The sequence below is a fragment of the Tribolium castaneum genome, chromosome 2 (genome assembly GCF_031307605.1).
Source record: "Tribolium castaneum strain GA2 chromosome 2, icTriCast1.1, whole genome shotgun sequence".
NCBI classification, from domain to species: Eukaryota; Metazoa; Arthropoda; class Insecta; order Coleoptera; family Tenebrionidae; genus Tribolium; species Tribolium castaneum.
This window is the reverse complement of record NC_087395.1, coordinates 14,014,874-14,039,539: the sequence shown is the minus strand read 5'-3', so window position 1 is coordinate 14,039,539 and position 24,666 is coordinate 14,014,874. Positions and strand designations below refer to the sequence as shown.

The window sequence follows — 24,666 nt, the reverse complement described above, 5'->3', positions numbered from 1 at the left end:
CCTAATCCGGCAATTTTTTCATGTTAGGAGTGAACAGAGGCTCGCTTTTAGTCCCGAGCAGCGAATTAAAGTCTCTCCCTCATCTCTTTTCTTAACTCAATTAAACATAATGAAATCAGGTAAGAATTCTTCGACACTTTAATGAATAACTCAATCCCAGTAGATAATACAAACTTCTGAAACAGTCTTTCAGGATAATTGTGTTTCTGTCGATCAAATTATACCCCGGTGTTTAAAGCTCCGTTAAATTCGATTATGTAAAAGGATTTATTATTGCGTTATACTTTTCGGGGGAGATTTTTTTCGTAATCGGCACCGGGGGTGTATTAAGTTTTGCAAAAAGCGCTGACCGGAACACCGAGCTTTACCGCTACATGAAAATAATCCGGCCAAAGCTCTTTGTGAGTAAATCGTACGGATGCAAATTTTTCGGTTGATTAAAGAAGTGACGGCGGATTTAATTACCTGTCGAGGGCGATTGCCACCAGGTGCAGGATCGAAGCCGTGCAGCAAAGGACGTCACTGGACGTCCACATGTCGCAAAGCTCCGGCCCAAGAGTCCACTCTTGACTAACTTCGTAGACTGCCCCTAGGGGCATCACCAAACACGCCACGAGGAGATCCGCCACTGCCAAGGACAAGATTAAATAGTTGGCTACGTTCTGGAGATTTCTTTCCAGCAGGATTGCCGCTATCACAAAGACGTTCCCTGAAATTAAAGCAAAATCTTTTATTTATTTTTCAGACTGCGAAATTCGATACATTTTCTTGAGCACTTGAACTGTTATTAGAAATTGAAATTTGCTCTCTTCACCTTTTTGTGCCACCTTCGAGAATATGAAACATATTGAAACGTGATTTAATATTCCAGTCACTTCCATATTAATGAGCTTTTTGTCTTTTTGTCAGAAACCGTTCTCGTCCGGATTTTATTTACTCTATGGTGTGTTAAACATATTTAAATAGGAGTGGCATTTAGCTTTCCCTCGTTTCCCACATTTGTTTAATTTGTATTCCGTGAGGAAACGTCGTAAAGCTGCAAAAGATACGACACAAACATTTCCTTTTACAATGAAAATGAATAACAACTACCTTTTTTGTTAAAGTAAATTCTATGAAATGTTAGTTAGTATTCCGAGCAAGCCTTTGAGCGGCCATTTGTGATGTTATTTTAAGACAATTTTAACAATCATTTAGGGGTTGTTCGAAGTGTTTGCCGCTTTCTTTGGGCGTGGCTTTTTGAAACTTTTATAAGGGTTTTCGCACCACCACTTCGATATATAAATAATGTATTTATTGTATATTCTCCACGGGAGGGAAAACTTAAACGTGAAGAATTATTTACATTGAAATGGAGGATATTATCGTTTAAGAGACGTGCCGGAAAAGCGCAATATTGTAAAATTCCGTAACATTCGTTTTATAAAGGATACTTTTTAACGTACAAATAAACTAAGTCTTTGGTTCTTGAGGAGAGATGTGAGTTGAATGAAATTTCTCGTTTTACAAAGTTTTTACATTACAACGTGAGTCTGCTTTTACCGTATCTCAAAAATCAATAATCACACGGAAATAATAAGCGTTTACTACTAAACTCTTTATACCTGGCTATTTTGTTATATCCAGCCGTTTCAATTAAATTTGATAGTCAAAATTAATTAATTAAATAGCTAATCAATGTTAAAGTATTATTTCTAATGTTAGTCTAAAACAGACGATGTTTAAATGCTGCTCTGTGTAAAAAATACGAAATAAAAAATATAACGAAATAAAATAGCATAATTTTTTTACGTCTTTCTTGCGAAAACATCCTTGTCGTAGAATGATACTCGAAATCATAAAATTTTAATCAATTTTAATATTTTTAATTTTATTTATATTAATATTTATAATTAATGAATATTTATTAAAAGAAATAGTAGAAAAATTGTTACAAAAATCACTTGCATCGAGAAAAATAAAAGTATAGGTGACATACAGTGAAAAATACTTTGAGCCGACCTTGTATAAATAATGAATTCATGGTAAAGATTATACCTTCTTTGGGAAACAACGTCATATTGTGTTAGAGTCCGACATTAGGTTTCCTTTTGATGAAATTTCCAATAAAAGAAAAAATGATAACTTTGTCTAAACCCTCTTGAAATATTACGAGTTATACAAAACCCTCGGCAACTTTCTGAAGTTTTCCTTTAATCATACACCTTTGTTTACTTTATTTGTATTGCCATTATCCGACTAAACAATGTAGCAAGTTTTGTGAGCTGAAATATTGGCTATTGATTAAATATAAAATTTTAACGAAATCCCATGAACAGAAAATTGCACATTTGCGAAATATGGAGCGCATTAATGGGTTCGACAGTTTTACAAGTTTTGTGAGATAACAATTTAAGTTGCCTAAATATCACAAATCAAAATTATAATTTGTACCAGCAAATGTGTTGTCAGTCATACTTTGAAAACAGAATTTAAATTTGAACATCTGTCATGTCTGCGTTATTATTGCGATAGATGATGGTGTTAATTACGTTTGAAATATTGGTAAAAGTATTGTTTATGCACGAATTATTCTATTTTGATCGATGGTGCACGTGATGTAAAACAGTCTGATGAACAAGGAGCATGGGTGTTAATATTTCTGTGGAAGAAACGTGTTAAATAAGAAAGCCGACTGCTTGCTGGCGTATTCATTACATTCCTGCCAATATTGTCGCTTACTCCTTTTATGTACTCAAGTAAAAGTCAGAATTATGGAGGCGTGGGCTATTAATACGCGACTAATTGCATTTGAGCTCCTCCATCAGTATATGGACGCAGTGTTGACGTCACATTTGGTAACAACATAACATGCCGTCAATACCAGAACGAATAGAAGGATAGGGGAAGAGCGATAGCTTTTGCATTTCGACTTTCAATAAAGTACAACGACGCAAATTTAATATGTGTGTAATGTAATTTTCGAAATCAGCATTGTGTAATTCCTTCTTGGTGGCACTTGAAGGTTTTTAATTAGTTTTAAAGGATCGTTTCGTAAATTATTTAAAATTGGTTCGCTGGGTGGGAAATTTGATAATTTAAAGTTGGGAAATTGAAAATTTCTTAGATGGGGCGATATCAACGACCCCTGCAGGTTACGTGGAGTCAAGTTGAGTTCAAATTAGCTGAATATGCAACGTGACTGAAGGCTTTTGAGTAATTAGGTTATGTGTTACCCCTTTATGAACATTGACCGGCTGTCAACCCTTTTCGAGTGAATCGACGAATCAAAATCAGGCTGCGGCTTAATTAAAACGTAAATTTTGGTCAAGTGTTTTAAATCTCCCGCAGTCGGGAATAACTGATTGTGGGCAATTTGCGGAGAAAATCCGCGATCCTTAAGGAAATTTATTGGTCGGAAAATTTCGCGCATAAGTCACATGTCGAGCTTTCCTCGGATGCTAACCGTCAACATTTAATTCTCGTGTAGTTAGCGACTCGTAAAAATTAACTCGTGGATAATTCTCTATTAAAAAGATTTATGCACACATCATTTGCCGGTTTTATTTAAAAGTGAGTTACGGTGAAAAATCCGTACGTCAGGTTCGTATGATTGATAGCACTAATAAAGCATTTTTCTCCCGCAAAACCTTCCGAGTCACAAAAGATGATAGAATATCGGGAGCGATGGAATGACGTTGTTTTAGGTGATGGACTTGCAAAATGGGCAAAATTTATTATTAATTTCGATTTGGCATTAATTAGTTCCTTGCTCATTTTCTCGAGACGTAAACGCTTTGTTTAGCGCGAAACAAATCCAATAATCCCGTCGTGCCAAGTAGGTACTTTCATAATTAAAACGCTACACGTGGTGCGTTCTATTGCCGTTCGGTTTAATTTCCGGATACGATTTTTTCAAAGGATGCTTAGGGGTGTGAAAATGTGCGTCTCAGTTCTCTTGTTTATGTCGCTTTGTCTCTTCTATTTACCTAATACACTTTTTATGCAAATCTTGAAAAGATTGGTGCCGAATGTATTTTTAAGAGGAAATACGTTTTCAGGAAACAGCGAGGCGTTATTAAGCTACACAATATAAAATTGTTGTAGGTATCCTTTGACGCCTTGCATAGAAATGAGATGATTTTAAGAAACGCGGATATTTCGCTGCTCTTAACTCAGATGTAATTTGCGGGAAAAGCTATTTGCGGTTTCATGAGGATTACATATTTAAATTCGAAACGCAATATGCGCGCAAATTTATAGTTATCGTGTCTGCGGTCTAATTAAACCATTTGATAAGGGGTACATCTAATTTTTCAATATCTGTCTATTATGAAAATTCGACCTGACTTTCAATCCTATTTGTTATTTTATTTTAAATTTGTGTTGTATTGGCTCAGTTTGTGGTACGGTGTCGATGTTAAATCCTCTGAAAGTGCAGTCGAAACAGCCAATTCATTGTGTACAATGTGTTGTAATTAGGCTCATCCAGCCTCGCAAAAACGTGAAATCTGCGATGTGTAACATGTAACTAAAAACTATTTAGCTGCGACCACAGCCGCCAAATATTCGGTTACAGCCGTGCGAATAAAACTAACAATGATGCAATTATCTGACAGTGATCCAGTCATTATAAGGGGGTAGAGCACAGTTGATTGTGGATTTCCCATTTGAAATCCAGCCGTCGGTTCATTTCCAATTAGCTTGGATTATTCAGGCGTTATCTTAAGGTAGCTTCGTACGACAAATAGAAAACAAACTTGAGCAATGAACAGCGCCAGCCTCATTATGTGGGAGGACGTCACAAAACACCAAAGTCGACAAAACAACAACAATTACGTTGCGGTAATTTGTTATCGACACGAAAAATTTCCTTGTCCGATGACGTTGGCTACAATTTAATTGCTGCGGCTATTGACCAAGTCTTTTGTTGACGACCAAGCAAATGACTTTTCGTATTTTGTAAGTTGTTGTTCTTGCGGCAAGTTTCAGCGCTCAATTAACTTATGTTTGAGACAATTTACAATGTGTCCGAAGAAGTGATTATTTAGTGCCGAAGCGCGATGTTGCACTCGAGCAAGTTTAATGTTATTACCGGAAGTTCCTTATTGAGTTAAAAATATTGATTTTCGATAGGGTTGTTTCTATTAAGTTTATTATTAGGGGTAGTGTTAGAGCGCTATAGTTAATTACGCTGGCTTGTTAATAATTCAGCCGGAACATGAATTTTAGGAGAACTGAAGGTGGTGTGAAGAGTACTTGCTGAATGCCGACAAAAATCAAAGTCTAATCAAATATTCGACTTACACGAATTCGATATTTAGAGTGGCAGATATCGCGAGAAGTGGTTTATTAAATTAGGGTTTCACGCCGATATGACTGGAGAGCTCATTTCAAGCCAAAAACTGAAAAATTTTACAAAATTAATAGGAATTTTACATTCTGAAGTAATTTAATTTTTTTTGTACCACGGCTTTTGTTACTTATTATTATATAATTATTAATAATTATTAATGTAGCTCTTCCAAACTTTTTAATGCTTAAAACACTTGCCAACAAAAAGTGTGTTTTAAAATTACGAGTTAGCGCACCTGAATATTTATTGACGTCTGATTAAATTTTGATGCTTGAACTTTGTCCGCTGAATTATTAATTTGAGAAATGTGGAAAGTGAAATATTCAGATGGACTTGAACAGGTTTGCGTAGTCCGCCGAATGTCAAGGTTTGTTGTAGGTGTCGTGGTCTAAAATGTGGGTAAATGGGGTAACATTTCAATTTTATGAATAAGTGATGGAGCGTCATTAGTTGTTTGATAATACCGATATCGTGCAGATTTGGTTCGTGTATGACGGTCAAAAATTATCGGGGGAATTAGAAACGTTTCCATTGGCTTTTCTTGGAATAATGTTATTAAATTTGCATTAACCAGATCGTTTGAGGACAAAGCGGAGGTTTCAGTTGCGAAATTGGAGCCGACTTCAGGTTTAAAGCTTTAAGAATCTTGAGGGATTAATGAAGTATAGACTTTGTTAATGACTGTCAAAGTTCTAAAGTTTTTCACGTTGGTGGAGCATTTGAAAAGCGAGACGTGATGCAAATATCTAGAAAGGGATAAGTTCTATAGGGTATTAGAGGCCTTGATGAGGGTAGCTATAAGTTCCACTGCCGACATCAACTAATAATGTTATCCGCAGAGTATACACTCTGCCAACAACGCGAATCGGAATGAATCAAACGTTGAATAATTTCGAGGAATCGATCAAAGTGTCCAAACTATACTTGTGGCTTTTCCTCGCCTCTAATCTTTACTATTTGTCAATCTTGACAACATTATCTGAGTGAGTTATAGGTTTTTCGAGCTGCTCTCCTCCACTCTGAATTCGTTTTAATTAAACGCAAACTTTGATTTATCTTTGTATTAGGCGTATCATAAGCAAATAAGAGGCGGTAGTTTGATTTAAACTCTCAACTTGACAAGAAATTTTCCCGAGCTTTCCACCAAATCAATTGTTTGATTCATGCCAGAATCAAACTTCCAAATGAAATAAGAAAGTGCGGCGAGAATTGAAAACTTGCCGATAAAAGGTCGCAACTCGCAAAAAAGACATTAGCGACTAGTGAAATATTTAAGGAAACTTTTTTATTTCGTGGCAAAAATCGCATGCATTCCATTAAATTACATTAAAATATGTCCGACTGGAGTTTTCCAGTGGCTTCAATTATTTTTTATTGTTGTTATAACAAGTTTGTGGTAAAAGTGTCTCGAAAGCTAATAAAGCTTCCGGTGTTGCTTTGAAGTCATTTTATTATCTTATTAAGGAAGCCGCAACACTTTGAAACATCTCCTGAAAAATATACACAAGGCATTTTCAGCTCTCGGTGTAAAGAAAGGTATTTACGAGGAAATTCGTTGGTTTAAAATACAGACTCGCCATTAGAGTTGCAATAAAACAGTGATTTATTGCGAAGAGTCAACCGCAAATGTAAGACGGCTGTAAATTACGGGTGAGGCGTTATTGTAAAAAAATTAACCGATTTTTATTTAACGAACAGAAGAACAGGAATGTAATAAATTCTCAGTCAGTTAAAGTCGCACGCAAGCTTTCAAATTACTGCTTAATTGCTCGGGTAATAAATTATCTGAGCTTTCAACTTTAGTAAACTATCTCCACCACAATACTGTAATCCTTGCTAGTTTACATATTAATTCTCGGAAAGTGCGCCGGGAGATATTTTTTCGGGGTGACACTATTGCGGTTTTCTCTCCCAGTGTTTTAACCTTAGTAAAGTAATAAAAGCTCGGGGCTTTCAAAATGCTTATAGGGATTGACATATAGCTTCCTTGGGGAGAATCGTTTTTCCTTTAGTGGCAATGAAACCCTTACAATTCTCTATACACCCGCACGGGTGTCATATTTCCTGTCTAATTAATTTGGAAAATATGCGAAAAAGGGAATTGGTTTTTGTTATTGGATCGTCTTAAGTGGGGGCTCAGATGGAATTATTCTCTGTTTTCGTTAACACAAATTAAACATTGAAAGGGAAATGTAATTAGAGTTTGATCAGTGAGCAGGCTGGAAGGAATTTTTTCCAATTCGGAAATGATGAACGTTATACAAATTGCATACTTTAAAAGACTGTGAAAAGTTCAAAGTTTAGTATAGACGCTTTGACACCCTCTTTTCTAATTCGTGGAGCTTTTCAGATTGCAATCCTTTTAAGAGCAAGCTTCTCCTTTTGTCAAACTTGTTTAATTTCACTCGGACGTTTTTATGGATTTTAATTAATATTCGCTTTATTGCATTCAAAGTATTTATTATGATTCAAGTCGCATAAAATTCGACTTCGTTTTTACGAGCAAAGTACTTTTTTGTGCATCGCCATGAAATATGGATTTTATGTCATCTCGGAAACTTGTTCGTCCCGATTTTTTACACTTAAATTACTCCCAAGTTTGCATCAAATGCAATTTTAGACACATTTTAGATTTCCGTGCATTCGCATTAAACTGACACTAGTGACTAGGCTTTATTGATGCGAAAGTTTGAGGAATTTTAAAGTTTATTCATTTCAACTGGAACAAATCACGCATAAAAACTCCGAGCTAAGTCTGACGTTTAAAAATTTAAGGATATTGATTGAACGGAAAACACTCAGCGCTTTACACGCTTTTAAGATACTTTGCATTTATTTAGAAATATTAATATTTGCGTGATTGAAATCGGGTTGTGAACTTTGGTAAAATATTGCTAAGGAGTGTTCTTTTTCTCAGAGATAATGAAACTTTTGCTCGGGACTCGATAAGAGTCTCAACACTAATGCCTCTGATATTTCAATATTTCTTTAAAGAATTGAAGTGCTCTTTTCGGAAACATTCTTTGTTCTCTTTCTCTTTCCTCAGAGAAGCTTTTTATTACTTTATTTGCGACCCGGACGAATGATTTAGTTGTAAATCAACGAAAAAGTTGCTTGAATTTATTAAATCACATGTTCAAAAGTTGGAACAACTATGTAGAGCGATCTCTAAATTCTGTAAAAGTCGAGCAACTTTTTAGCGGTTTTCGGGTCCCGGGAGTGTCATTAGCTGTCACTAATTAAAGTTGAGTTTTAGAAAGTAAGGCAAAGGTCGCGCTTAATTTTAAAATTTATTTCGGTATCATATCGGTTATATTTAGTTGAGCATTAGCCTTATTTTGATTAATGTCGAAATTTATAATCTAAGAAATTCCGTGCAATGCTTTTGGGACAGAAATGTAATTAAACAGATACAGCAGCGTCATTATTCGCGTTTCTGCAATTAGTCAGAACTGATATTATGTAGTCGGGAACATGACTGTTTTGCGGTATAAATAGTTTCCTTTGCAGATGCGTCTAAATATTTCTAATAATAGTTCAACACTGGTTGTTAGATGGTTTAATTTCCAATCAGTTAAAACTGATTTACCCAAAAGTGGGTAGCTTTTCAATTTGAATTCTCCAAACGTGAGAGTATTTAATTTCGGAAATTCTTCGAAGCACTTGCAGTGAATGTAAGCTGTAGCTTTATTTAATCAGATTTAACAAAATAATTTATTTTTGCGAGTTGCTTGAAAATCGTTATTATTGAAACATGTAATAAAGGAGCTAGGGCCTGCAGCTCATTAAAGCGGATGAGGGACGTTTCAAAAGAATGTAAATAGAATCTCTAGGGCAAAAAAGCTGAAATCTTTCATTATTTCTGTAATTGCTACTTACGTTGCGCCACAGTAATCAAGTACCTGAACTTTGGTAATTTTTACAATGTTAACTTTAACCTTTGATCAGTTGTGTGGCGTATAAAATTTTATGGAACGTATAAACTTTTGCTAAACTGCTTGTGGCGTAATAGAATTTAACAACACTGTAATTTTTTCTTTTGAATTTGGAGCGACAGGAAGGGAGAAAATATGGGAATATAAATTGAAACAATGTAGATTCTACGAAACTTGTTTATGCCAATCTGCTTTGCTTTGAAAATTTTATAGTTGCAAGCTGCAAGCGATATATCATTAGTAAAGAAAATTAATAACCATTTCCTAATTTCATATTCCATTACTTATTAAAGGTTTATCGACAGAATCTGTTTTTCTGGAAGACAAATAATATAATTATTGGTTGTGAATAATTTATTCAATTGCTTCAATTTGCGATGTTTGCAATAACTGCAATTTTGAAATTGAATGATTATTGCTTACTGCAATTAAAATTTAATTGAAATGTGGTGAGCTAGAAGATTTACATTATTTTTATTGTTAGGAAAAAACAGAATGTTAATGCTTTTTAGAAAATAAAACGTCAAGGAAATGTTAAGTTTAATGATTTTTTTCATAAAAAAAATATAAAAAACATACTTTTTATTTATTGTTTCGTTCTTATAGAAATTAAAAGCCGGATTAAAATTAAATTTTTGTATAATTTTGTTTAAAAATCGTGAATTAGAAACCATTATGTTAATTATCCCGGCGCATCCACCAAATTTCAACCACTGCTGCCTCTTCACTAATGCATTTAAATGTGCATAAATATTTAGCGTAGCTAAATAATTGCGTGATTATTATGCGTCTCTGGTTGCATAGGAAAAAAAAACAATGAATTATTTTCATTATTTTATAATTTTTATAAAAGTTGTAAACACGCGCTATTGGTGAACCCTATATCCTGTATGTAAAGCACAATTTACGCTAGACGAAATTTGCATTCTGTTAATTGTTAATTGTAATTGAAACAGCATGTCTGAGCATTATCTCCCTATGCAGCTTCACACAATTATAATGCTTTGTAATGGTTTCCCTAAATTGTAATCTATTTTGGGAAATTTGATTCTTTGAACAATTAAACGACGTCGCTAATTAATTAGCAATTTTTTAAGCATAAAGCTGGCTATCCAATGGATCTATCCTTACATAAAAGGTCTTTCACTTCTAGTTCTATAGTAAACAAACTCTTCGAACTCGAACGAGTATTGTTTGAAATCCGAATTGAAACCTCTCAAGTTTCATTAAACGTCAATTTTGACTTGTCGTGTAACCGATACCATTGTAACTATTGCGCTTGAGGTTCAACTTGATCCAGTGCACGAAATTAATGAAAGGTTGCAATGCTCGAGATATTCGCAGTGTCTGATTTTTATCTTGCTGATAATTTCCATCACCACATACTAATAATAAGTCAGTTTATGATTGCATTATAAATTCTTTAATGCCATCTTGACCGAATCAATCACTCGGCGTGTTTACGCATTCGGTTCGAGAGTGTTTAGTTTAGGGATTTTTTCGTATTAAATTCCTATTACAAAAAATCTAATGGCTCGATATTGATTCCGTCATTTGAACGGGACGATTCGTTCCATTTTTTTTCTCGCTCGAATTACCAAACCAAATACAATTTCCATTGTACCGCCTCTTTCACTCCTCGGAGACTAGTGGCCAGGCTAAAATGACCTTAACAATGTTAGCCTTTCTAATAAATAGAGCCCGATGCAAGGTCGTCTCGTTTACATTTACAACCACCGAAATTTATGCAGATTTGTAATTTTAATCTGGCCTTTGGGTGTTTGAGGTCTGATTTATCCGCCTATTGGGACTGAATTATTCATCACACAATAATAAACTTAAGATGCTCAACAAGTCCTAAGCCATCTATGTCGAGTGATTCCCGACTTGACATATCATAAATCAAAGGTTTTTTCCGCTGGAAGTGCAGACACCTGGAACATTGACTTAATTTTATATCGGCACTTGCAGCTTTATTGATTTTACTTAGACCATTTTCAGTTCTGAAAGCAATAACACAAAGCGAAACGTGGTTGTGTTAAAAAAACACACAAATAAAAAGTCGAATGGAAACCAAACACTGCCAGTCTTGTAACGAAATTTATATTTTGCGGTTTTACGTGTCTTGTAACAATGCGAGAAAAAAATCATCTGTTGCCGTGGCTTATGCCACCTAGCTCAAACTTTATGCAAATTTGCTCACCCTTTCAAAGTATTAATTTTACTGACGTCACGTTCCTCGGCGACAACATGACGTCACGCCGATAGAATCATATAATATTAAAAGTAAACTTTGTTTTCTCGCGTTTGCCGTGAAACTAACTTTGCTCCTGCTAATCTCCTTTGCATGTCACTCGCAGGAGAAGATTTAGCAAACACGAAATTTAACAGCACAATGCCGATGGGATGTGCGAAAAGGAGCACGGTTTTGCGAAAATCCACGCGAAAATATTTGCACTCCAAGGAAAAGTGGACGGGTGCCGATATTGAGGCATTTTCCTTCATTACGACTCAATTCTTTGAACAATTTTGAACCAACTCAGCGCGTAATGTTAATAAATTAATGTAATTTGACTTGAAAAAGTTTATAAAAAAAAACATATCAACAAAGTAGAAAACTAACAAAAATGATGTCAAAGTTTTACTTTTTACAAAATACATTGGCGCAGTCAGTAGTATTTATCTATGATTTTGAGAAATTTCGAACGATTCAGCATGAAAACAATTTTTTTGCCTTTCTTGTTGCAAAAAGGAAATAATATTTCATTTGAGTCGAAGCATTTTTTTGTAACAACTCTTGTCCTAAGAGCTATTTTCCGAATTCTTAGAGCCTCTGTTAAGAAATTTAGATAAGTTTTGGATGCAACATTTTAGTATGTGTTAAGAGATGAAGAAAATGTCGGAATTTGCCGAAATAGCACAATGAGGCAGTTTTTATGTTGGGGCATTATGGTACATTGAACCGTACTTTGAGTTTGCGAGCGTTTCAATTTATTAAAATTATGTTTTAAATCGGATTTGTTCGAGTCGCTCATAAATTGGTTAATCTGAGCCGAGCCTTGGTTCTTCCCTGCTCGTAAATGGTGGTAATAAATTTAAAAGCACACATTTCAAGTTCATAAAGCTGCGCTTTTATTTGGAGATTCGCATTCGTTGCCGAAGTCAGGTGTATAAAATAGTGTCTGCCCCAAATATGTGTTTTTGGGGTTTTTTCCGAAATCAAATCACTTAAAAGCTCGCGTGTCTGACACGTGAGGGCTTGGCAAAAACTACATTTTCGCTGTAGTTTGTTTTATAAGAATATAAGTTTATGCTTAAGATGACGGCTCGCGCAGTGAAGAAGATTAACTCGCAGCTGGACAGTTGCCAAGCCTGAAATAGGCCACATGTGAGACGTATTATATGTCTGGTGTAATGGAGAAAAAGTTGATGGATATGGGCTATGTGTTTTGTAATTAAGCGAATTTGTAGGGAGCAAGCGTGGAATCAATTTCGGTGTGTTTTATTGTCGTTAATCGCTTTGACGGAGTTTGGCGGAACTTTTTTTAGGATTTCGTGAAACAGTTTTATCACGGTTGGGATAAGTTATTAGGATAAAGTTTGGTTGAAACGTGATCGGTAAATAATGAAGCTACAGACAACGGTTTCAGTCGCTCCGGTACAAAGATTCATATATTTTATGCTATGATAAGTCTTTAGTGTAATTGCTCAAGTTGTATTAGCGTCTTCCACAAAGTATTAAAATCCTTTGGGAGCTTTATTGATAATAACTTTGCCGGTTTAAAGTAAAAAGTTTTTATGGCTTTGCCAAACTTGGCTGTGGTGACAGATCTTGAAACAATAATGTGGAAGGAACTTAAGAAGTTATAAAATTTGAACTGAAATATTTTCGGCTATGTTTTCCAGCATTATTTCACTCGACATTTATGATGGGAAAATCAATGTTTGCGCTATAAAACGTGACACAATATTGACACAGATTCAGTTGCTTTCTTGTTTAAATATGGACAATGGTTTAATATTAATTTTCATTTAGTTTGGTTCCAGTCATCCGTGGCGTATTTATTTAATCCCAAACATACAAATTTCTACTGCAAGGCTGCCACCTGTAAGCTGGCAGTCGTCTTTTTTCTGACGAGGCAATTTATCATCTGGCGGCTCGAAGTTTGCTTTTCAAACACTTAAAAAATAACAGTTTCCAAGTCGAATTTCTTTCACGAATCAATATTGTGTGAAACAATTTCAAAAGTACATCTCTCGAGTCTTTTAAAAATGTCAAAATCCCATTAAGCGACCACTTTCAACTTCTTTGAATGGGATTTTATCCCGGTATTGTTCTCAAGAGAAACGCGGGATTTAATAACACCTTGTAGCTTTTTAATGAATTTGAACATAACTAATGGCGCCACTTTTGGCAATTTGTTACAAAGCAGTGCCATAAATATTTTTGTTTTTGATTTGTGATAGTGGTCTTTTTGTTTGACCGGAAGCGTTCTTTTCAAAGAGAGAATCAATAAAATGGAGGCTTTGTTCACATGATCTAAATAAAAATTTAACCGAGAAAGGCAGCCGTTTAAATTGATTGGGGTGGAATAAAAGCCAAAGCGATAATTTCGTATCAATTTTTAATTTTGACAAGATTTCTGCATTATGTACGTGTGGTGTAAAACGAGCTGTTCGTAGTGCATTCCTAAAAATGCGGTTCAATTAGGCCGGTGTACTCGTGCAGCTGTTTTAATTGAATTTACTAAAAATAGTGCAGCGGTGGCCTATACGGAAAATATTTCAAAATTCAATTTGGAACTTATCTCTTTGTCCAGGAATTTTATATAGCTTGTGGGATTTGAAACAATTTCCGTTAAGCGTGACTGTAATACAACATATTATTTCTCATCCACATATTATACCCAGACATTTAATAAAAGACGCTTCGTGCCTCTGAATTTGCATGAATCGCCTACTTAAGTGTGCTGAGATAAGTAAATAGCGTTCTAATTTGTTCTGATTGTAATTAAGACAGTTGCGGTGGCTGAAGATTGTGAAATATATTGCTTTCAGTGGGACCACATTTCTGGAGATTTTGAAAGGCGTATGAATAGTGAATGTGTTCCTACTTAATATTTTAGGCCAGTGTAATCGAGTGAAGGAGCTCATGTGTGTGTTATCCCGGAAAGATTTATATTGACCGGGTTAGGGTAAGCAATTTATGATATTCGGGACTGAGTATAATAATTTCAGTGCACATTACCTCGCGTAGATAAATCTTGCTTTAAAAAAAATATAGCGCACTATTTGTAAGAGCTCGGGCTTTTTCTACTCAAATTGTGATAAAATGCTGCAGTGTCTTGTTGCTCTGAAAACACATTTTCTTTGTCATCTCTCTCTGTTTACAAAAGTCGGAATCTGCATGATCTCAATCCCTCCAAAGCTTGATCTATATTCTCGAACAGAGCGTTCAATAAACATTTTATTGATCGCACGATCTTTTGTTGTAATAGAATCGCTTTATATTTCAAAGTCTGAAATTGTTTCATCAGATATTCCACGGAAGGCGACGCATTTACATATAACTGCTTAACTTTGTCTATTATGTTACTCAACTGAAACCGAAAGGTTTCGTCTTCGATAAAACGCGAATTAGGATTTCGTACGCCGACGTTGAATTTCCGCAAGCGTTGCTATAAATCACCTTTTTTTAATTAAAATCTGTATTTAATGGGCAATATTTTTAGTTCGTAAACTGCCATAAAAGCCGACTTGTTAATTTTCAATCCTTTAAAGCGGGTGCTTTATCGCCTGTGCAAAGAATTCAACGATTGTTGTCTGTTGCAATAAAATTGTGCCTATCAAACGCGTCATTTTCAATAATTGACTTTTTGATTTGATTAGGACGGATTTTTTCTCACAAAAGATATTGTCAGTCGGATCGCAATGAATACTAAAAATTCAAGAACGAAAGCAAAGCAAACTCCAATTAGAAATATGAGGTGAATATTCAGAGCATATAATTATCCTGGAACTATAATAAAGCCGATTGTTAGCAAACGCTGATGAGCTTTGTTTGCACAAAGTGCCAAGACTTCCGTGAGTCGTAAAAACTGCAATTTGGGTCAAAAATCGATCATTAATTTGGCATCAATTGGCATTAACGTCCACCGTTAATTGAAAAGAATTGGCAATGAACGTAACTAGTTTATCTTTTGCGTCACACACGCGCCAGTAAAACAACCCATTCCCCTGGGTTTTGAGCCTGAAAACTGAGATGTCATCTCCACAGGGCCCAAACTCCGAAACTACCCCATATTTTCAGCGAGTTTCCCTAATTCGGAGAACCACAGATTTATAACCCGACGCGAAATATAAATTTATACCTGCACAAATACCGACTTTTGATTTATTAAACTAATCTGCACGCAGTTTTTTAATTAGCACTTTTCGCGCCGAAAGCGCTTTTTTGGTGAAAATTTGGCCAATATACACCCAGTTTTTTACCATTTTGAGAACTCTCTAATTAGTAAAGTTTATATTATAGGTCAGACAATCGATCACAAAAAATATGAAAAGGAAAGAAATCCGGTCTCTATTAATTAGCTATCGCTATCGGTCATGGACCACTTGTGTAAAGTTTCCTCGGCTAACTTAATAGGATTGGTGCTTGTTGATGTCGGATTTTGGGTCATTTGCATTCGGTGCTTGAGGCCAATGGCTGCCAAACTTTGTAACACCTGGGCTGAATAGAACAAACAGGACAGAAAGCATTTTTTTGTTTTACTAAAAATTTATTTTTTTCTTAAGTAGGAACACCGGTTTATATCATTTAATTATTATCGTAGTCAAAATGAATATAAAAGTCCGTTTCAACAGTTTTGTATTTGAAAATCGCTGCTCTTGAGTGAAACCGCTTGAGCAAATCTGGTGGAGGCGCCGGGAAATTAAGCGAGTAACCTGGTGTAATAAATACGAGCAAATGAAGAAACAAACACAGGCATAATTAAATGAAATTAATGTTTTTCAGTTAAAATGTTACACGGCTTTAGCATTAAGTGCGTTTTAATGTTAGTTTAGTTAATTAAAAATTGAGTGCTTTGGCATAAATTGCATCGAATGCTGATGAAATAATAAAGCTTCATCAATGGTCCGACCAAGTATGACGTCACTCTGTCGATACCTGTTCGTGTTACGTCGAACTGTTTCATATGTCTGGTCGTGCTTACCTCAGATGTATTATTGAAATAGGTGACGTCAGCAGAGGCAATTTGCTCTCGTGCTTTCCTCTCAAGAGTCGAACAAAACATTGCTCACTTTTTTGTCTCGAAACATTGGCGCCATGTTGAAAGCACCTTAATTACTCATAAACAACTAGTCGTTGCAGTATATAACCCTGTAATAATGGTAACGATGTTGGAGTTTTTGGATTACACAAAGGTGAGCCGGAACAAAAAGAGAAACAATAATTACATTTATATGCCACTAGAGTTCACCGATGACAACCAGCAAGCCGTGCAAATACGATGAAATCCGCAGCAAACGAAACAGCTTTCGACTTTTCGCCAGTGTTGAGTCAAATTAAATTTAATAGGAGAATAAGATGCAGTTTGAAAAGTTGGCATTCTCTTTCATCCGTGTTTTGCAATTGTGAATAATGGAACAGCGAGCGAGAGGGCTCTTGGAAGAACGATTAGAACTAATTATGCCCAGGTTTTGCGCAAAACTTGAAGACGATTAAATTTAATCGCGCGACCTTTGCAGTAAAAACCGTGACATTTATTGATTCGCGCGTTATGTTAGGGGCACAAAAATTTTGAGAGATATTTGTTTTGTCATCAATAACCCTGCCATTGTGGCAGATCCTCTTGAATGTCTTAGAGGGAACAGTCTTATCAAGTATAAGGATTTGGAAGCAATCATAGCACAATGAGGCGGCTTGTCAAAGGCAGACTTATCTGTGTTCCTCTTCTAAATTGAAGGCAACCGTTATGTCAGTAATTAGATGTTTTGTATCAAGAACATGCGCTATTGTAATTTCGTGCACCAGCAGCTGGTGCTCTTTTCGACCTCTGATGTGTTTCCTGCTCGCATCACAACCTCATTAACTAATCCGCCAGACGTCTGGATCACCGAACTGAATTATTTTTTCGAGACTTACGAATATGATATATCGGTTGTTTTTCCCTCGATTTTTTCTTACGGCGAACAGATGCTGGAATAAGCGAGAAGTTTAATGGCGTGTCCAAGTCGCTTGCAATATTCCGAATTTCTAAGTTTCCAGACAATACAAATGACGGTTATGGCATTAGGGGCACGCAGAAGGCGGTATTTGCACAAAACTACGCACGGACTCACATAAACTGCTACATTGGATTATGTTTGTGTTTCCAATACACGAGATTTACTCTGACTTGCGACATTTCGAGATTACTAAACCGTTACTAACTCTATACCCAAAATATGAAACCAAATGTGCCTCTAATATTAAATTGTCATTTAAAATTAGAACCGAAAGCTACGATTCTATTCCCAGGGGAAACTAAACCAGATTGTAGCTTAATTTGTCACACATGACCCAACAAACCTAACACAATAATCATTGTAAAAACAGGTATTGATAGCCTCGGTGAAATTTTACTGCTTAAGCCGTACTTACTTTAACGGCCAAGCAGTGCTTGGGAATCACTTCCTGTATTGAAATATTGCTAATCAACTTTTATTCCCGATATCTGAAGTGTTTATGTCCCGAAATGATACTGCCAACATAAAACTTTTATTGTTCATCTTAGGAGAATTCATTCGGTTCGCTTGGCAGAGGTCCAGAGTCGAGGAAGTCGTAAATTGTATTATCAATCTTTATCAAACATATGCAACACTGTTGTATAAATTGTAGCTAAATTGAATTGTGCACATTTGAAAATTACACGCGATACGAGTTCGTATCTTTGTAACTAAATTACTCGCAGTTGCTCCCGAAACTTTGCTACCTCGGGCGAATCGGTTAAATATTTTTAAAGTGGGAGAAACCGAAATGGGGAATTTAACGAATCACGTAAAAATAACGATGCAGAACGGAGGATGCAAGCTCAGTGTGAAATTATGTTTTTTCCAACGTGCATGCATTATTCAAAAGTTGGCTTGTATATTGTGATTTTACATACTTGAGAGGTTTATTCGGGGAAAAATCTTCAACTTCGGCGCACCGTGGAGAAGAATCCTAGTTCTTGGGTCACTTGTGGCGGAAATTGTACTCCTATTTTGCGTAATTGGGCTTCAATGTACAATGTATTAAAATTTCATTGTTAATTAGGGTAAAGTGTGCGAGTATCTCATTTTGAAATAAATTTAACGAGGGGCATAATTCTGAATACTTGAGAAGCGAGTTATGTATCCTAGAGTGGGTGCTTGTGCGGGTATATCTCGAAGAAATACGTGTGGATGGAAAGTGATACTTTGAATAAAAGTCGTTTTTTTGTGAATCAATATTCCAGTCATTTTCGGTTATATAAAAGGGTTTTATTTGTGCTGATCTTGATAGCGAGCAAAATAAGCCTTCATACGTTTCCGATGCAGGAAACATGTTTGTCCAAAAGTTTTCGCAGGATTAGCGCTGTTCGAGCCATCAACTTACTTACAAAGTAGCTTCGCTACAAAATATTGTAACGTATCTGAATACCAATAAATCCCCGCGGATTTCAACTGTCAGGCATTGATACTATTCACCATTCACTATTCGCAAAAATAACAATAAAAATGATTGATCGCATTCATTTACAAATTCTATTTGCGAATAAATGAATTACTTCAGGTATTGGAAATTCCAGTTTTCATTTATTCGGGATCTAAGGAGGGTTAATGCGGAGAGACCCGCGTCTTATTTATGAATTTATGAATATGTAAGCAACAGGGATATAAATGCTTGACGATTTATCTGGCTTATCTCATTTGTCCGGACTGTAGCCAAGCCCAAATGCTACATTTATTCACCCATTTACGGAAAATACAAAGTTTCGTTAACAGTGCATTTATGAAATCTGTAGAGGATGCTTCAAGTTCGCCGAGTTATTAGATTAGATATGCATGCACACATGAAAGAGAATACGGCTTTATTATTACAGCGGGTTGCGTAAATGTGAGTTATGAGATCCTGCTAAAGTGCTAAGGAGGTAATTAATCCAGACTATTACAACCAGGATCTTCAAAATTGATTTTTTTGGGGTCACTTACTTTAATTAAAGTTAGGGTGGTGGCGTTGTTTATAAATAAAATGAAAGAGGACACTTTACACGTGTTTCTTTGAAATGCAATGCTTTTGGCGAGAACTCGATATTTAAGTTATCAGATGGATTCGCGGAAATGTGACATGAAATATGAGGAAGGTGTTGGCTTTATGTAAAATTAATGTAACAGATGGCTTTTGTAACTAGTCGTATTCTAAAGCCGCGATCTCTAACTCCATTATTAGGAAGAAAAATTTGAAATTAAATTTGTTTGCCTTCGTCAGCTGGGGCTAATTTGGGAAAAACTAGACGGTTAGTTAGGACAGTTAAAACCAAATCGGGCTTTAACCAAATTAATACAGTAAATAATTCAAAAATATCCTTAAAAAACACGTATTAACTTATCTAGAGAGCAGCCATACGGATTTATCGCGTTTGAAAAACAAAGTACGTACAATTAAACTGAATACGTTTTTTTTTAACAACCCTGTTTACTAAACCAGTGGTTTTGCGTTTACGTTGGGGTATTTTTGTACAAAATTTTAACTTGATAGGAGTAAAGTGAATCCCGGCTATTTCAGGAACTATAAAGCAATTTTTCGCTAAAGGAGTAAATGAATAGCTCGACGTAGTAGTGAGTAAAATTAAAATTTATAAGTTTGGATTCGGGCTCGTTTTGCTAATATTTCACAAAGTTTTGAAAGGCAGGGAAGAGAAACCGACTAGTCCTATAATTTAGCGGCTTTTTAGTGCGCACCTTTAAGAATTTAATATGATATTTCCCGGGAGAATGCCATGTTTGGCCGGTGTAATTACTTAAGTAAGGACGGTGTAAAAGTGTACTTTATCTTTAATCATCTCCTGAGAGGATTCTTTCGGCGAAATTTATTTTCGAGTTTTCCCGTCTGTCATTAAAATGTTTTATCTCGTCGAATATTTCCTGTGAAAAGCCCCGACATTTTTATTTGACGGGCCTTTGAGAATAACTTCTATCATCGCAGCTGAAGGAGTTGTATCGTTGTTAAAGAGACTCTTTAGAGAATCGTGATGGCAGCGATGATGACTCGTTCTTGAACTAGAAACGGGGACGAAAAGATGAGTTGTGTAGCTCAGACACTTGCCTTTCAAATAGCGAATTGACACAGACCATATTTTATATCACGACAAATCCCAAATGCTCTCAAATACCATATTAGATTTTCGCCGGGCTCCTACAAAAAGCCATTAATTTCGCGCACAAGAGGACCACCCTGGCATCAATTCACAGGCTCGTGGCTAATTTTTTACGACGAAAGGAGATTTATTTGATTAGTCTGATGCACACATGATGGAAGCCCGCGACACTTCCTCGTTAATTTGAAATGATTAATTGCCTTTTCAAGAATTTCACTCAAAAAACCCTTGACCCGTCCCAAGCAGCGGCTCTCGTGGCCGTTTAATGAATTTAATTATGTGGCGCGACATCACGGACACCTGTAGCCTTTAAACGGCAGAACAAAGATTTGTGCTTGCTTTGTCCACTCCTGCTTCATTACAAGACGCAAATCCGCGCATTATTTGTGACATTGCTTTACTGATAACTTTTATGTGTTGGTCGATGGCTGCGCCCTATTCAATTACCATCCAAGGTCCAAAGTGGCGTCCCGTCTTGCCCATTAAGTCGCAAATTTACAACTCTACCACCATTAAAAACTATCGATCGATTCGCGGAAAGAGCCAAATATTGTCTCTTGGATCTTTGCTCGGCTCATTAAACCCGGAAAAAATTACTGTTTAAAGTCAAACACCGTGTGGTATATCGGCCTCGGTCCCCGCTGATGAATAATTCAAATTTTGTCGGAGGAGCGGAGATGGCCGTATTAAGGCACACTGCTTCAGAAATGAAAGGGCTAATCAAGCTGCCGGAGCATGGTGTAGACTTACACCGACGGTATTATCTCCCGTAATTAAAATTGGACAGATACAAGGTATGCAGCTTGTAAAAACGACGAAAACGAAATGAGATTTCACGCCTTTTAAACAGATGGGAGCGGAAACGAACGAGGATAAGTGCAGTGTTTGATGTCTTCTGTAATTTAAGGTCGGGGACGTGATGTTCAACTTTATTATCGGAACTCTTAAGTGACATGAAATATGGCCTACATGGAAAAGAAAAACAGGGAAGTAATCAAAAGGTTGCGATACAATGGAAACGTGCGAAGCAAAATTAGAAATATTATGCCTCACTTTTTACGTGACTTGGACAGGTTCAAGAGAGAGATTTCTCTCCGATAGTTAATCCCATTCTAATGTTCACAATTTGATAAACACCGTTTTACTTCTACGCAGGTGCTTTGAGTACTTGGAGTCTTTGATCTTCTAAATATAATCTTTTGTGGAGGGAATTTATTCAAGCTGAGCTTTATTATGAACTACATTTATCTTGACCTTCGGCCGACGCTTTGGGACTTGTGCTCCTAAGATCCATTATCTTTTCTTCCTCAAATGATGGCACGACTTGATTTAATTCCAGTTCGTGGCAACACTTCAATAAACAAACAAAGTGATTAAAATATTTCGCTTCACTAGTCGCGTGATTTTTCATGTTTATCTCCGCCGTTATAAACTAGAATATCGACACTGGAATCAATTTATCGATTGGGAACGCAAACATATTCCCTATTTCATGTGTCCACTTTATTGCTCCTTAACCTAGATTGACTCCCATTAACCTTTATGAAGACTGTTTAGTTAAACACACAAAGTGTTTTAATTTTTGTCGCGCGAAATTTACGAGTGTTTGTGCGCCTTTCGTCATTTTGTGTAAAACCAGCAAATCGTCCATTTTCGGGGCAACAAAGCGTGGGATTTACAAAAGCCACATGCAACAATGGAAATATAATCTTTGAGGCAGTCCAAGTCTGATGTGGGCTATAATTTCTTTATAGCTCGTGAGAAAAACACAAAATAATCGCATTTTCCAGATAATTCTCCGTCTAATTGAATAGCAAAAGCGATGACTGTGCGCCAGACCTGTCAACTGATTTTTTTACGTGTGGAAATTGCGTTAAGTAAAGTTTTTTCCTCACAAAAACCTGTCTAGCGTCCCTTTAATCCGCAACAAGAGCCGGGAAAATCCCCGCGCTAAAAGCTTACAAAGTAGTTTGATTAAAAACAAAGCTAGTTTTAGATTCAGTTCGGCCAAAACTGATTAATTGGAAGTTTGAAATTAGTTCGTTGTGGCTTATTTATCGCTCGAAATAAATTTCAATTACTGGACATTTTGCGTCCATTGCAATTTATTTACTTTTCGTTATTACTGTTTTTAAAGGAAAAACTTGGGAGTCATCTTGAGAATGTAATCTACTGCCTGCAATAAAGACGTTAAACTCGAGTTAAAAACGTAATTGGTCTTGAAAGTTAACAACGGACGCGGATTTTTGTCTCTAATCTAAAGAGACTTTTTATTTGTCTCGCAGAGAATGTTTCTGAATTTTTGTACAGATCCGTGTTTTCGTTTCTGGTATAGAAATAATCACAAAAAACAAATACTTTTTAGTTTTGTTCAATTAATTTATTCACAGATGACTCGTCTCTATCGCAGAAATACGGGGCATTGTTTATTCAATAAACAATTTTAATTAAAAAATTATTCATGGTTGACAATTGTAATGAGGAGTTTTTTGATTATTTTGATTAGAAAAAAGTTGAATAGACGGAGGGTATTGGCCGATATTTTTTAAATGGGCAACAATTTATGTGGGAATTTTAAATCCAATTATTATTTCGTGTGTCAGCTGCGACATCCAATTTCATTTGAAGTTAGAGTAACATTTTATCATGCGCATTTTAAATTTTCGTAACATATGGTTGGCACGATCATGCCCGTCGGGATTACTTTGTTTCTCATTTATTAAACGTAAAATGACAAGTAAATTAGTTTGATAAGTTGAGTGAAATTATCTGAATACGAGTTAATCTGGAGACAAGGTCTGCCCGGATTAATCCGATACCCGACCATGTTGGACGGATAATGCGACCGAATTGCCCTGTAATGGTCGAGATTGTGGTACCAAGGCAAATATTTATCCGTTTTTATTGTTTTGGTTATAAACACGAAAATAAAGCGGTTAAAGCGTGTCATTAAATAAACAACGCTGGCTTGTTACAAATAAATTACTTAAAAATTTAGCGGTCGTAAAGTGTCTTTGTTCAACTTGCGCCTGAAAACAACCAATCGAGCGGAATCATAATTGCATCGTAAAATATTGGTATGCGTGCCGGTATTGGTAATTAATAAATTATTCAAGCGTGGTTATGGCAAAATTCACCTGACGGGAAAAGCCGAAAAGACTTCATTAGAATTTGGCATTCGCTTCCACATGTGGGTGTTTGCAGGATTTATTTTATATCCTCTCGCTCGACTTTTTATTGTTTGTGGATCTTTGGGCATTTTTTGCGATTTGGGGAGTCCACATTGATTGATAGTTGCGCCCGAACCGTGTTTATTATTCCGCACGTGATGATAATGTCTCATTGAATCCAATTGTTGGTGGAAAACACATTAATAAAAGTAATTTAGTATCATGGTGTGGAAATCACGTCGGAGCTTAATCCAATGCTCTCGTATCATAACAATGATAACTGTCAGAAGTGACACCGCGAAAGTAAACTTTCTGTGCTGCACTAACAGCATTAACAAGTTGTGGGTGGGATAATTATGGCGCAAACTTTCAGCGTGTGTCATTTCGGGTTGATTAATTTTTTGAGGAGAATTGAAACATTTCGGGTGCAAATGTTTGTTTAACAATGTATTGAATGTGGAACTAATTACACAATTAATTTTGCTGCACGCCGAAATGCCTGGAATGCGTTTTCTTTGAAGTGCCCCATTGTAACATATTTGAAATCACGTGCAGTTAAAAAATGCTTCAATGACAACAGCAGCAAAACTTTCCACTTAAGTTTTTCCAAGAGGAATGCTACAAGTTTAAGTAAACAAATTTGTAAACAAAATACGTTAGTCAAGTGAAAGAATTACAGAATTTGTTAATGTTCCCAAGATTATTTTTAATTAACTCCGAAAGCACTGAACACAAGTTTGAAAAGTTTTTGAATATCCGGCAGCATGGAAAAACAACCTGATATCTAATTACAAAATGCTTGCAGCACATTAGTTCTGTGGCCGTTTTTCAAACTATAGTTTTAC

General features: G+C 35.9%; 1 protein-coding gene across 1 annotated transcript in view; it reads right to left on the bottom strand.

Moving 5' to 3' along the window:
- Positions 1–24,666, bottom strand: part of LOC661612 (5-hydroxytryptamine receptor) — a 37,513-nt gene that overhangs the window by 3,524 nt on the left and 9,323 nt on the right. The window contains exon 3 of the mRNA XM_015983309.2: positions 466–709. Within this exon, the coding sequence (XP_015838795.1) occupies positions 466–709 (244 nt within the window). The remainder of the gene's footprint in view (positions 1–465; positions 710–24,666) is intronic.